Source organism: Urtica dioica, chromosome 11, assembly GCF_054948205.1.
Source record: "Urtica dioica subsp. dioica isolate 48M chromosome 11, U.dioica_male_clone48M_v1_H2, whole genome shotgun sequence".
Classification (NCBI taxonomy): domain Eukaryota; kingdom Viridiplantae; phylum Streptophyta; class Magnoliopsida; order Rosales; family Urticaceae; genus Urtica; species Urtica dioica.
In genome coordinates this window covers 13203995-13215247 of record NC_142766.1, presented here as the reverse complement: position 1 = coordinate 13215247, position 11253 = coordinate 13203995, and the positions used below count along the sequence as shown (strand labels likewise).

General features: G+C 35.8%; 2 protein-coding genes across 2 annotated transcripts; both read left to right on the top strand.

Annotated features, from left to right (window-relative positions):
- Positions 1 to 3642: 3642 nt before the first annotated feature.
- Positions 3643 to 4413, top strand: LOC149381372 (uncharacterized). Its single transcript, XM_089601338.1, has one exon. The coding sequence runs from the start codon at positions 3643 to 3645 to the stop codon at positions 4411 to 4413; it is 771 nt and encodes a 256-aa protein (XP_089457464.1).
- Positions 4414 to 4584: 171 nt separating this feature from the next.
- IREG3 (iron-regulated protein 3) lies at positions 4585 to 10171 on the top strand. The gene is made up of 14 exons (XM_089601649.1): positions 4585 to 5055; positions 5526 to 5751; positions 5843 to 5906; positions 6115 to 6239; positions 6327 to 6416; positions 6534 to 6713; positions 6850 to 6924; positions 7078 to 7179; positions 7269 to 7386; positions 7472 to 7618; positions 8725 to 8831; positions 8916 to 9029; positions 9465 to 9773; positions 9875 to 10171. The coding sequence occupies exons 1-13, from the start codon at positions 4886 to 4888 to the stop codon at positions 9756 to 9758; spliced, it is 1812 nt and encodes a 603-aa protein (XP_089457775.1). The 5' UTR covers positions 4585 to 4885; the 3' UTR covers positions 9759 to 9773; positions 9875 to 10171.
- The last annotated feature ends 1082 nt before the right edge of the window (positions 10172 to 11253 follow it).

Here is an 11253-nt window from a genome sequence, read left to right as displayed (position 1 = left end):
TGTTACTTTTTTTTTATAGGAAAAACTTTATTTACGGTGAGGCGGAGTGCAGCGGACGAGGATCGAACACTGCAGGACGCGTTCCATGGGAAACAAAATTGAATTTGAATGATATTTCAAGAACGTATTCGAGATCCGCTTTCATCGATCAAGATAACTGGATTTCAACACTCCCTATCAAAATTTCCAAATAAGAACACCACCGGAGAAATCAGTGTAGCCCTGTTGTTCTATTCATTCTATATTATTAAACTATTACAAATATATATATATATATATATATATATATATTATATCTAGCTGTAATGTACTTGAACCACATAAAAAGACTTCAATAATGTGTTACACATTTCATAGATAAAGATCATCATTGATATTATCGTTACAGTGTCTCCATCATGGAAAAATTGGTGCTGTATATCAATGGACAGAGAGATGGACTTGTATTTTCTCAAGAACAATTTTCTTTCACTTCAAGTCTTCGAACTAACTACGAATGATAAGACAAATCTAATTAGCCAACGCTTTTATTTGTACATTCCAACCCTAAAAAACCAGACGCCAAAATTTGTCTTGGCCGCATCGGAAACTAATTAATTAATAAAAAAAAATTAGTTTATCACTACAATAAATCATAGAAGTAGGTACGCAAATACATTCAACGACAATGCCGTTGATGATCTGATTTCATTGATGACAAGGTTGATCACTAATAAAGTAGTGAATTAAAAGTCCATCTTTTACGACTAAATAGTGGCATAATATTGTAGAAAAAAATAATCGACGAGAAATCACGTCACAAATAATCGACGAGAATTCTCATCAAAGATTATTCATTCCATTATAGATTACATGTTTTGGCATATCCCGTCTCCGTCTGAAATTACTAAATATGTGCATCTGTCTCAAGAACTGTTGCAACAGTTAATACGACATATGTAGAAAGTAAATAGAACATGCATATTGGTGACCCAGTTCGATAAGTCACGCCTACGTCTGGGGGGTTTTTGTCCAGTGGAAAGTAAATTTATTACGATATCGTGGTATAACAAAGATTTCACTCAACGATTCTCTCGCTAGCTACCAAACTTACGTCTACCTTCTTTGATTGCAACTTAGGCTCCCCCAGCTCGAGATCCCCTCGACTCCCACATAATATATCTCCTGAGATTTCTAAACACGTGTTTCCCGTTTTACCAAAGTACGAACAAATTATCTGCTTCTTATACGCACAAGGCACCCGTATAAGAGCACCCAAGCTAGAGAATGTACATAGCAAGAAAGCTTGAACAAACACGTTCAAAGCTCTCAAACAAAAATAAAATAAGCGCTCAAAAATATAAAATAAAAACTCCCGATTAAACTTTGTGAACGCGTAAAGAAAATTGTGAAGAGAAGACCTATTTATATAGGCTGAGAATAAGGTCTTCAAAGTCGACTTCAGCTTAAATCTTGCTAAAAATCTTTGCAGAATCGGATTTGGAAAGTCAACATAATAAGTTGACCAAAACTGTCACCAAGAAAGTCGCGACCGCGTGTGTAACGCTTCTAGAATGATATGAAATCGCATCAGATAAAATCCAATAAAATCCGATTTATGTCTTCACAATATATATTATTTTGCCAAAATTAAATCGCCAATTTTGCAACAACAATGTCAATGGTTTGGCTGAGGATTTTTTAAAAAATATGACGATAATTCTCTATGTTTTTATGGTTTTGGAAAAAACAATTGTTGAAAATTCAATTTAACCTAGTTCAATCGTTGTAAAAAATTCTTCTAACCTTATGATAGCATTGCGAATCAATTTCTCTCTTTTTACTCTTCTATGTACCCGTCGAAATTCGCAAGAGTTTGGTCATACTGCCATTTTCAGGTCTCTCTTGCATATGTAACCTACCACTCCTCCAAAAATCCTCTCTAGCACTGCAATCGTGACCCTTTGTCCCCACTCAACTCGAACTAATTAATTGTATCTTGGGAAAATGACACATATATACCTTGTGTTTTAGTGAAATATCGAGTTTAACCTTTGGTTTTCAAAAATGTCGAGATCATACCCTCTGTTTAACTAAAATGACAAAATTATACCCTGAAATAGACAAGAGTGCCACAAATTTTTTTTTATTGACTTTTCATTGACGTTGACTAATATTTATATGTAAACACCAATTATCTTTATTCATTCGCGTCATATATGTAATTTATTTAAAAAATCAAAAAATAAACAACAATCTCTTAATCGTGAAGAACGCAAAAAGAGGCAAAATGGTAAAAATCGACAGTTGATAGTAATCAAAATTACAGATTCGAACAGAGAACCCATGATTCAGAGTTGCAATTCGATTACAGAATGAAGTAATCTCTTGGGAGATATGAATTGTATTATCTAATTTCAATTTAAGGCTATTTTTATTTCAAAATTGGAATTATGAAAGTTAGGATACTGTTTTGGATTTGATTATGTTTTTCTTATATAAGAGTTAATATCAATGAAATGGAGATTTGTGACACTATTATCCATTTCAGGGAATATTTTCATCATTTTCGTTAAACAGAAGGTATGATCTCGATATTTTAGAAAACTAAAGGTTAAAGTCGAAATTTCACTAAAACACATGGTATACATGTGTTATTTTCCCTTGTGTCTTTTCTATACGCACTATGATTTATATTGATTGAAAATGAAATACAAGATTATATCAGACAATCGAGAGCTCCGTGCTCTCCAACTAAGAGTTTCTTCCTTATAGAAGAGATTCCTTGTAGGCCTTTTTCCTCTTAATCTCTTTTATTTATGGGCTAACTAACTTTCTAATATTCTGTATTTTATATTTGACCATCTATTTATCTAATATCATTGTTACACCCTTAATACCCCAAGACATAACCCTTTGTTTCTCAGGTTCCACCATTGTACACGTGGTCCCACCGTCACTATAGTCCCAGTTGTCGTCACATTTGCATCGAATACTTGTTTTAGTTTCATTTTTATATCTAAATTTAAATTAATTAATTATTTATTAAATTAGTTTAAGACTAGCTAAATTAGTATATATTAATTTGTGATTGATTTATTAAAATTTTCTAATCGTTAAAAAATAGTGTATAAACTAAATTTGGGCAAAATATTATTTTCATGTGGAACAGATCGATCATAATATATTAATAGCAAAGGACCCTCCAAAATTTGAAAGATGTATACACTAAGACAAAAAAGAGCTTTAAACGCGAATTTTGTTGCATCTAAATCCTCTAAATGCATTTGTTTTCCAAATAGACGCGATTCCTGACACGGCACAAATCGGGTCTGAATGTCTGTGCTTAAAAGAAAATAGATGCAACAGTTAGACATGATTAATTGCGTATCTTCGAATTGAGGACACTAAAACAAACTCTCGCCAAATACAGTTAATAATAGTGACATTCTATGTAGTTTGATATTTTGATTAATTTGTTATATAGTTATTATTCATTATCATATCCTATTGTTATACATATTTACTCCATTGCATAAGAGATTTAAACGTAAACTTAATAGAATAACTTTCCAATTTCAACATGGAAGATTTTCAACTTGAAAGGAGGTCACCTCATGTATGTGGATTAGCAAATTAGGTCGCCTAACTAAGAAGTATCTGATGGAGATCCTGAAAACTAATAGTGACCTCAACCTCGCGGCTGGCGAAAAGGATCAGTATCTTCGTTTGGCTGCCACGATCCTAGAAGAATTATGGTTCCAGCGAAACGACAGGCTCTTCAACGGCGGAAGCAGTAACGTCTCTACTGTCGTTGAAAAAATCCTCAAGAGAGTTGCAAAGTATGAGAAGAGTTGGAAGAGTGGAGCTAATATGTCAACGACCCCAGTCAATAATAGAGAGGCGGAGTGGCAAAAATCGGAAGTGGACTGGTGCAAGATTAACTGTGACGCGGGCTTCAAAGATGGTAGAACGACGGCCGGGGTGATTGCTAGAGGCTACACAGGAGAACAAAAATGGATGTGGGCTAGTAACACTACTGCTGAGTCGGCTACTGAAGCTGAAATGATCTCTCTTCTCCTCGGGCTGCAACTCGCGAAATTCAGGAATCAGCATCGTATTATTTTAGAGGGAGATAACAAGGCACTAATGGACGCTCTCAACGCTGAGAAGCACTGTCCTTATTGGCCTCTTACCCCTCTTTACGAATTGATTATTAACGCTGCTAGTTCCTTTGACGATATTAAGTTTTCCTGGATTTCGAGAACTGCAAATTTTTTGGCGCATGATCTTTGTCAATGGGCTAGAGTTGCAGATTTCTCTGGTTTTTGTAACGAAAGGGAAATCCCGCCCCTTGTGCGGGATAGATTGTTGGCTGAGGCCGGTTCTAATGAGGAAAGGGGTGCGCTTTCCCCCAACGCCGCACCTATGTAGGGGACGGTGGGGGTTTTAGGCGGCCCATTTGATTTTCAAAAAAAAAAAAAGAACAAAAATAATGAACCAGCAAATTGGGTCCTAAATATCCACGTCACCGAAGATCACAGCCACAAGAACTGGCCCAAATGGCAAATTGTCATCCCATTTCTGTAGTCCCACGCAACTAACCATTTTTTTTTCCTTCAACCATACAGATAACCTTCATTTTTTTTTCCTTGAATTCTTTTTATTCATTCATTTATTTATTTGATCGTCAAGATATATTCATATCCATATCAATAAGAAAGATCATTGAACTTCGTCGTCATTCTGTTATCTGTAATGAGCGCCGAGTCGATTGAGGTGACTCGGAAGCTCGGAAAAGACGACTAGGTCGAAGCGTTTCGAGTCTGCAACTCTGCATGAGTAGGTTGGTGAAGCGTCACGAGTCCTTCAAGTCCGGAAGCTTGAAGAAGAAGAAGAAGAAACAATGGCTACGGGCTGTGGATGTACGGTATCCTCTTTCATTTCTTTCCGCTCCTCCGCCTCGAAAGCGTCGCTTCTTTCGCCGGCGGGGAGTTCTTGTCGAATTCGCCGCCGCTTCGCTGCTCGCCGATGGTTGAGTCCCTCTAGTTTGTCTGTCGCTTATTCTCGTAATAGGTCAGCTTTCTTTTGGATATTCTCTTCTTTGTTTGGCTGTTGAGAAACTGAGAGAAAGATATAAGAATCTGTACATGCCGCGATGAGATTGGATGATTAACAGAAAATTAATAGTATTCAATTGAATCGTATATTTCAGGATGGTGAATTGCAAGCTCTTGAACTGATTATTTTTGGGTGATAACAAACTTGCTAGATACGAAGAAAATAATCTGATTTGGAAATGATGATTTTTTATCGGAGACACTACGATTCTGAGTCTATTCATTAACTTTTAGGATTCGACATAAACTAGGTTTGGTATACTTTCATTGTAATGATGACTGCTTTCATGAGGCATTGGGTGTATTGAGCCCGGTTCTTCAAGTGTTGAAGTAAAAGTCTTAATAATGGACTAACTTGGAGGATTAGTAAAAGTCTATCACTTTGTGTAGCTAATCAAATTTGAATTTCATATTCCCGGATTTCAGATTTGATCCTTTTATCTCGACGTGTTCAATTACCAACACCGATACACAGTGTGCCCACGTGGCTACTGAGGAAGACACCACTGACGAATTAGCAGTCGTTGAACTTGAACCGGATTGTTCTTGTTCAGTCCCGATCCTTAATCTCAATTCCGACATTCTTGATGTCGAGCCTCTAAGTTTACTTACGGAAGACACTTATGTGGATTCTCTACTGACAACGCTACCCGTACGTTTCTTCTTCTCTGTTCTTTCTCGACCTCGCTATTTTTCTGTTGCTCTTTTTTTTATAGTTCTACTGGCTTTTCTTGTTTACTCAGGTTTTATCAGAAGAGGAGCAACATGCCCTTTCTGCGACCCCGGCGCACCCTCGAGGGTTATATGGTAAGACTCTATACAATCAATTTCAACTGAAGCATGAATGAAACGGGTTTTAACTGGGCATTCCGTTTTTGTTGTAATAGTACCCGCATAAGTTTTCACCGATCTTTTTTTCTTTACGTGTCAACTTTGCCTTTTCCTTTCGTCTTGAGACACCACGAAGTACGTTCTCGCGGGCATTTTCTGACTAGAGCGACGTATTTTTTTTCAGCTTTGTATGCTTCTTGTATGGCTGGAAATTTAGTGGAACAGCTTTGGAATTTCGCTTGGCCTTCTTCCATTGCAATGATACATCCGAGTCTTCTACCAGTGGCAGTCATGGGTTTTTTTACCAAGGTTGCAATCTTGTAACAGTGAATTGTAATTGTATAGATCCGTAGAGCTGAGAAAAATATATTATAACATTCAGCGTCTGTTTAACAGATCATAATTATTGTTGGAGGACCTTTGGTTGGCAAGCTCCTAGATCATTTTCCTAGAGTCCCTGCATACAATTGTTTGAATGTTGTCCAGGTACCTAGTTTCATTCTCCCAGAACTTGTCCTGGTTAAATTAAATTTAAAAGCAGCACTTTATCAATCTTTTTTTTTTGTCTCCTAAAAGGCCATCAATTATTGTTGTCGATTTCAGACAGCTACACAGTTAATATCCGCAGCCATGATTATTCACGCCCATTCTGTCCCTGTTTCTTCTACTACATCGTCCCTTCTTTTCCGTCCTTGGTTCATTGTACTTGTGGTAGCTGGGGCTGTTGAGAGGCTCTCTGGAGTAGCCCTTGGGGTTGCAATGGAACGTGATTGGGTTGTGATGGTAAAGACACTCTGAACTGTCCTGTCCTTTTTTTATTTTTAATATTTACTTTTCCTACGTTGTTTAGAACATATAATGCTATAGACTTTTCTAAATCAAAATGAACCAGCCCTATCTAACGTTCTCTTCATTTCAGTTGGCGGGATTGAATAGACCTATTGCACTTGCACACGCAAATGCAGTTCTAAGTCGAATTGATCTCTTGTGTGAGGTATGGTTGTTTCACTCTTTTACGTATGTAGGTCCAGATAATGTTAAGAATGTTGTACAATTTAGAAATAAGTAGAGAGATTTTATGGACCAATGTATCGATTATTTACCTCAAAGTCCAGAAGCTTGATATTATGACGTTGTACCATAACAGATAGCCGGAGCATCACTATTTGGCATTCTTCTCTCCAAGTATGATCCTGTTACGTGTTTGAAGTTTGCTAGTAAATTAATGATGTGGTCATTGCCAATTGCGGTAATTGTTCTTTTGTCCAGCTTTTATTGTTTCACTTTCCTTCCATTCTTCCCTCATTGCAAGTATTGAACTGTCTTTTCAACTCTCAGATGATCCTTACGTGGTTAACCAACAAGCTCTCTGCTGGAGTTCTTGACCGGCCCAAATGCTTACAAGCTTGTTGCAGAACATCCACTGATGGAACAGTGCCTGAAGCACAAAGTATAGGTACAATGTTGTTTCTAGTTTTTCCTCTAATGAAGTTAAGAGAGTGCTTTGTTTGTATATCACAAGTCAATCCTTGGAATACCAGTGTCTAAAAGTGCGGAAACTATCAAGTTGGGGTGGAAGGAATACATGCACCAGCCTGTTCTTCCTGCAAGTCTTGCCTATGTGCTTCTTTATTTCAATATTGTTCTAACGCCGGGAAGTCTGATGACAGCTTTCTTGACACAGCGAGGTATTGTCACACTCTTTCGCAGATGTGCATCGTTTTCTCTTGAACTTGCTTGCTGTTAACAATGTTTTGAATACACCTTATTGGGGATCGCTCTTAGATTATAATGTTTAGTCATATGTGGAAGTATTTGAACCATCAGCTAGTCAGTGGCTAGAATAACTTGTCCTACCAAGCTGAAGAAGACGGATAATCCCATTCCCATCTGTCAAATACTGATAGTTGAACTTGTGATTTAATTGTCAGGATAGAATATATTAGCATCGCCAATCGAAAAACCTATTTTTTTACACCATTTTAGAGTAAATTTCAATTCAAGTAGTAATTCATCTCCAACCGAACTCTTATGCGTGTATTTTTTTTTTTCTTCTTATTTATGCTCAAATACTCGTATTTATATTATTTTCAATTATCTCTCTCATAGTTATTTTCTTTTAATTGTCTTTTTAATATATTGTTGTCTTTTGAATTTTCAAAAGAATTAGTGTAAATAAATCTAACACATAAAATAAATTAGCATATAAAATTTCAGAAATAAAGTTTAAGCAAATTAAATAACTTTGTGGTTAATTATGTAATTTGGAAACGTTTTAAAGGACCAAAATGTAAATACACAAAAAAATGCAATAATGAACAGTGTCACGCTACATTTAGCACGACACTGCTCATCAACACCTTTCTTGAAAAAAAAAATCTCACCAACCCCTCAAAATGCTATTTTAGGGTTCGGGTACCTTACTCTAAAAAGCCTTTTAGAGTTCGGTTGGAGGAGGTCTAATCAGTGTAGAGATTATTGTTTTTGCTCAACAAAAGATGTGCTCATATACTGCATCTATCTATGCGTACCATGTTTCTAGTTAGTGGGGATATAAGATTGACTTTACGAGGCATAACTGAATTTTCCTAGGCAGGGAGGCTCGGCTAGAAAAGAATCAGTGGAGAAGAGTTTTTCTTCCCTTTGATTTATTTGGAGAATTCTTAGTTGCCGGTGTGAACTGTGAAAGGGTGCTTTTGCCAATATGCTTCCTTGTATAAACCATCAATTTATTTCCCGTAATGCCTTTTGTATAAAAGCTTTCTGATTTGATTTAATTAACATTCGTTGGCAGGTCTAAATCCCACAATCATTGGGGGTTTCAGTGGATTATGTGCGTTTATGGGCGTTGCAGCAACATTTTTGTCTGCAAGTCTGATCAGCAAACTTGGCATACTAAAGGTTCTAATCTCTCTTGTATTCCAGTTTACTGTACTTAGTTTGATGGTTTGAGTTCTGAAAAAGTCTCTTAAAACAAATGTCCAGGCTGGAGCAACGGGATTGATATGTCAAGCTTCGCTGCTCACAATAGCCGTGGCTGTATATTGGAGTGGATCGCTCTCCCAGCAAAACCCTGTTCTGTTTTTCTTGTGTATGATTGTGAGTATTGTTTTCGTCTTACTTTTCATTACATCAAAATGATAATAACATAACAAAACAAACCCATTAGGCCAAAGACAGTAAAATTCGTAGCTTAGAAGAACCTCGTATAGGTGCAATAGATGACAAAATTTGATTAGAATAGCTATCACTGTAGTGTGTGCACTAAGTGGGATTTCCCACGTCATAAAATGACTTCCGTACATGAGATGTAATTTTAAAAAGCACATGCTCTCTCTGTAGAAACATGTACTTCAAAAGGGTATTTGGTAATGAAAAAGCATTACCAATGTCATGCATTCAATTATTACGTACAACCTTTTTCTTTGGTGTATGAAAATACTGATGTTCTGCTATCTATCTAGCCTAACATAATTTGTTTTGTGCCTTTTGTCAGATATTCTTTATCATCACATGGTTTTTATTTTGCTTTAGGTTCTATCAAGACTGGGACACATGTCCTACGATGTTGTGGCTGCCCAGATTCTCCAAACTGGAATACCATCATCCAAAGCCAATCTTATAGGCACCACAGAGGTCGCAGTGGCTAGTTTGGCAGAATCTGCAATGCTTGGAGTTGCCATTATTGCCAATGATGTTTCCCATTTCGGATATCTCGCCATTCTCTCACTCCTCTCAGTTGTGGGCTCAGCGCTCATGTATTGCAGATGGCTCTACAACCCAACAGATGAACAAAAGAGTCTCTTCTCTTTTGATCCCTGGTCCTAATTCTACTCATCATTCGTAAGTCATTCCTTTCCCTCTTTCAAAAATTGTTGGTGATTCGAGATTGATTATATTATTGTTCTTCGGAGCCACATTTAATCTTCTCTGATTAATTGCAGATGGGTCGCTATATTTATACTTCGGTATTAAGGTACCCACATTCCTTGGTGATATATCTATAGAGTAAATTGTTTATACATTTAGTAACATGCCTTTGTTAGAGAGATGCCAAGCATCTAATTATAGGCCTTCTTGTACAAACATTTCAACCATTTGTAAAGCTTCAGATCAATTCAGCAAAGAAAAAAAATATTTTTTAAAAACTCAGAGAACCATTTATTTTTAATCAGTAGAACCAAGTTGTTGGACCCTTGGACTCTACATTAGATACACACCGAAAATACTTTTGTGATGAAGACTTTTTTCTTTGGAGTTCTCTCATCTGACATGACAGCAAGGAAACAGGAATTAAAATAGCAGTTTCTTGATAAGTTTAGTTTTATTTTGTCCGAAGGACTTAATATTCAGCTGGACTTTGTGAAGATCACGGAGTTCTCGCTTGAAAATATGTGTTGATCTTCAAATTATTTGGTACCCGTTACAGATTGTGAGTTAATATCATGGTGGAAAAAAAATGGTTGATATGACAAGTTAACATAACAGTGTGAATGCTATTCAAGTAAACCAAGATTTAAACTCCTGATAAATGATATAGGTTAGGAATTTGGATAATGACAGAAACCTAAATAAATCTCATTTTTTTTCTTATTTTGGTTTAACTTTTCAACGCGTAACAAAGTCCAACTTGGAATTTAACAATGTACTTCATTTATTATGATTTACTCTCAGAATGGCCGTATGACATTTATGAGATTTGAGTGCTGTCACAGTAACATGGTTAATCACATGCCAATCAAGTATTAACAGCTCCCACTAACGTCTATAATATATATACATATATATATACATATATATATATATATATATATATATATATTTATTAATATCGTCCATATAAAAGATGTGGTGAATGATAATTTTTAAATTCCAGCAAAAAAAAAAAAAAAAAAAATTACTAATGAAAAAAGTACATAGTTTTTATCAGGGAAAATGGCACATATATCATAAAAATATGAAATCCCAAAAATTCCCATCATGAACCTCTCCTTTAAGTAATGTTTATATTTCTTCTATTATATTGCACTGATAGATAGTTTTGTATAGTACTCTTACTCAATATTCTTTTATTATCTTTGAATTATTTAAGAGAATAAGATATTATGTGAATAGAACAATATTAGTTCTACATATTTTCTCAATAATTGTTACAATTTTGTTGTACAAAATGAAAGAAAGCTCTCAATTATAATAATCAAAGTATTTATTTGTATGAGAAATAAAGCAGAAAAAGACTCGTATTTTTAAATTATAGCAGTACTCTTACATCATTTTTCACGGTTTTCGGATAACTCGACAAGTCTTCATTTCTTTGGTCATC

Coding starts and splice junctions, on each gene's coding strand:
- IREG3 (XM_089601649.1), top strand. CDS start 4,886: ATGGCTACGGGCTGTGGATGTACGGTATCCTCTTTCATTTCTTTCCGC. Junction 5,056..5,525: donor GTCGCTTATTCTCGTAATAG/GTCAGCTTTCTT, acceptor CCCGGATTTCAG/ATTTGATCCTTTTATCTCGA. Junction 6,417..6,533: donor ATTGTTTGAATGTTGTCCAG/GTACCTAGTTTC, acceptor TGTCGATTTCAG/ACAGCTACACAGTTAATATC.
- LOC149381372 (XM_089601338.1), top strand. CDS start 3,643: ATGGAGATCCTGAAAACTAATAGTGACCTCAACCTCGCGGCTGGCGAA.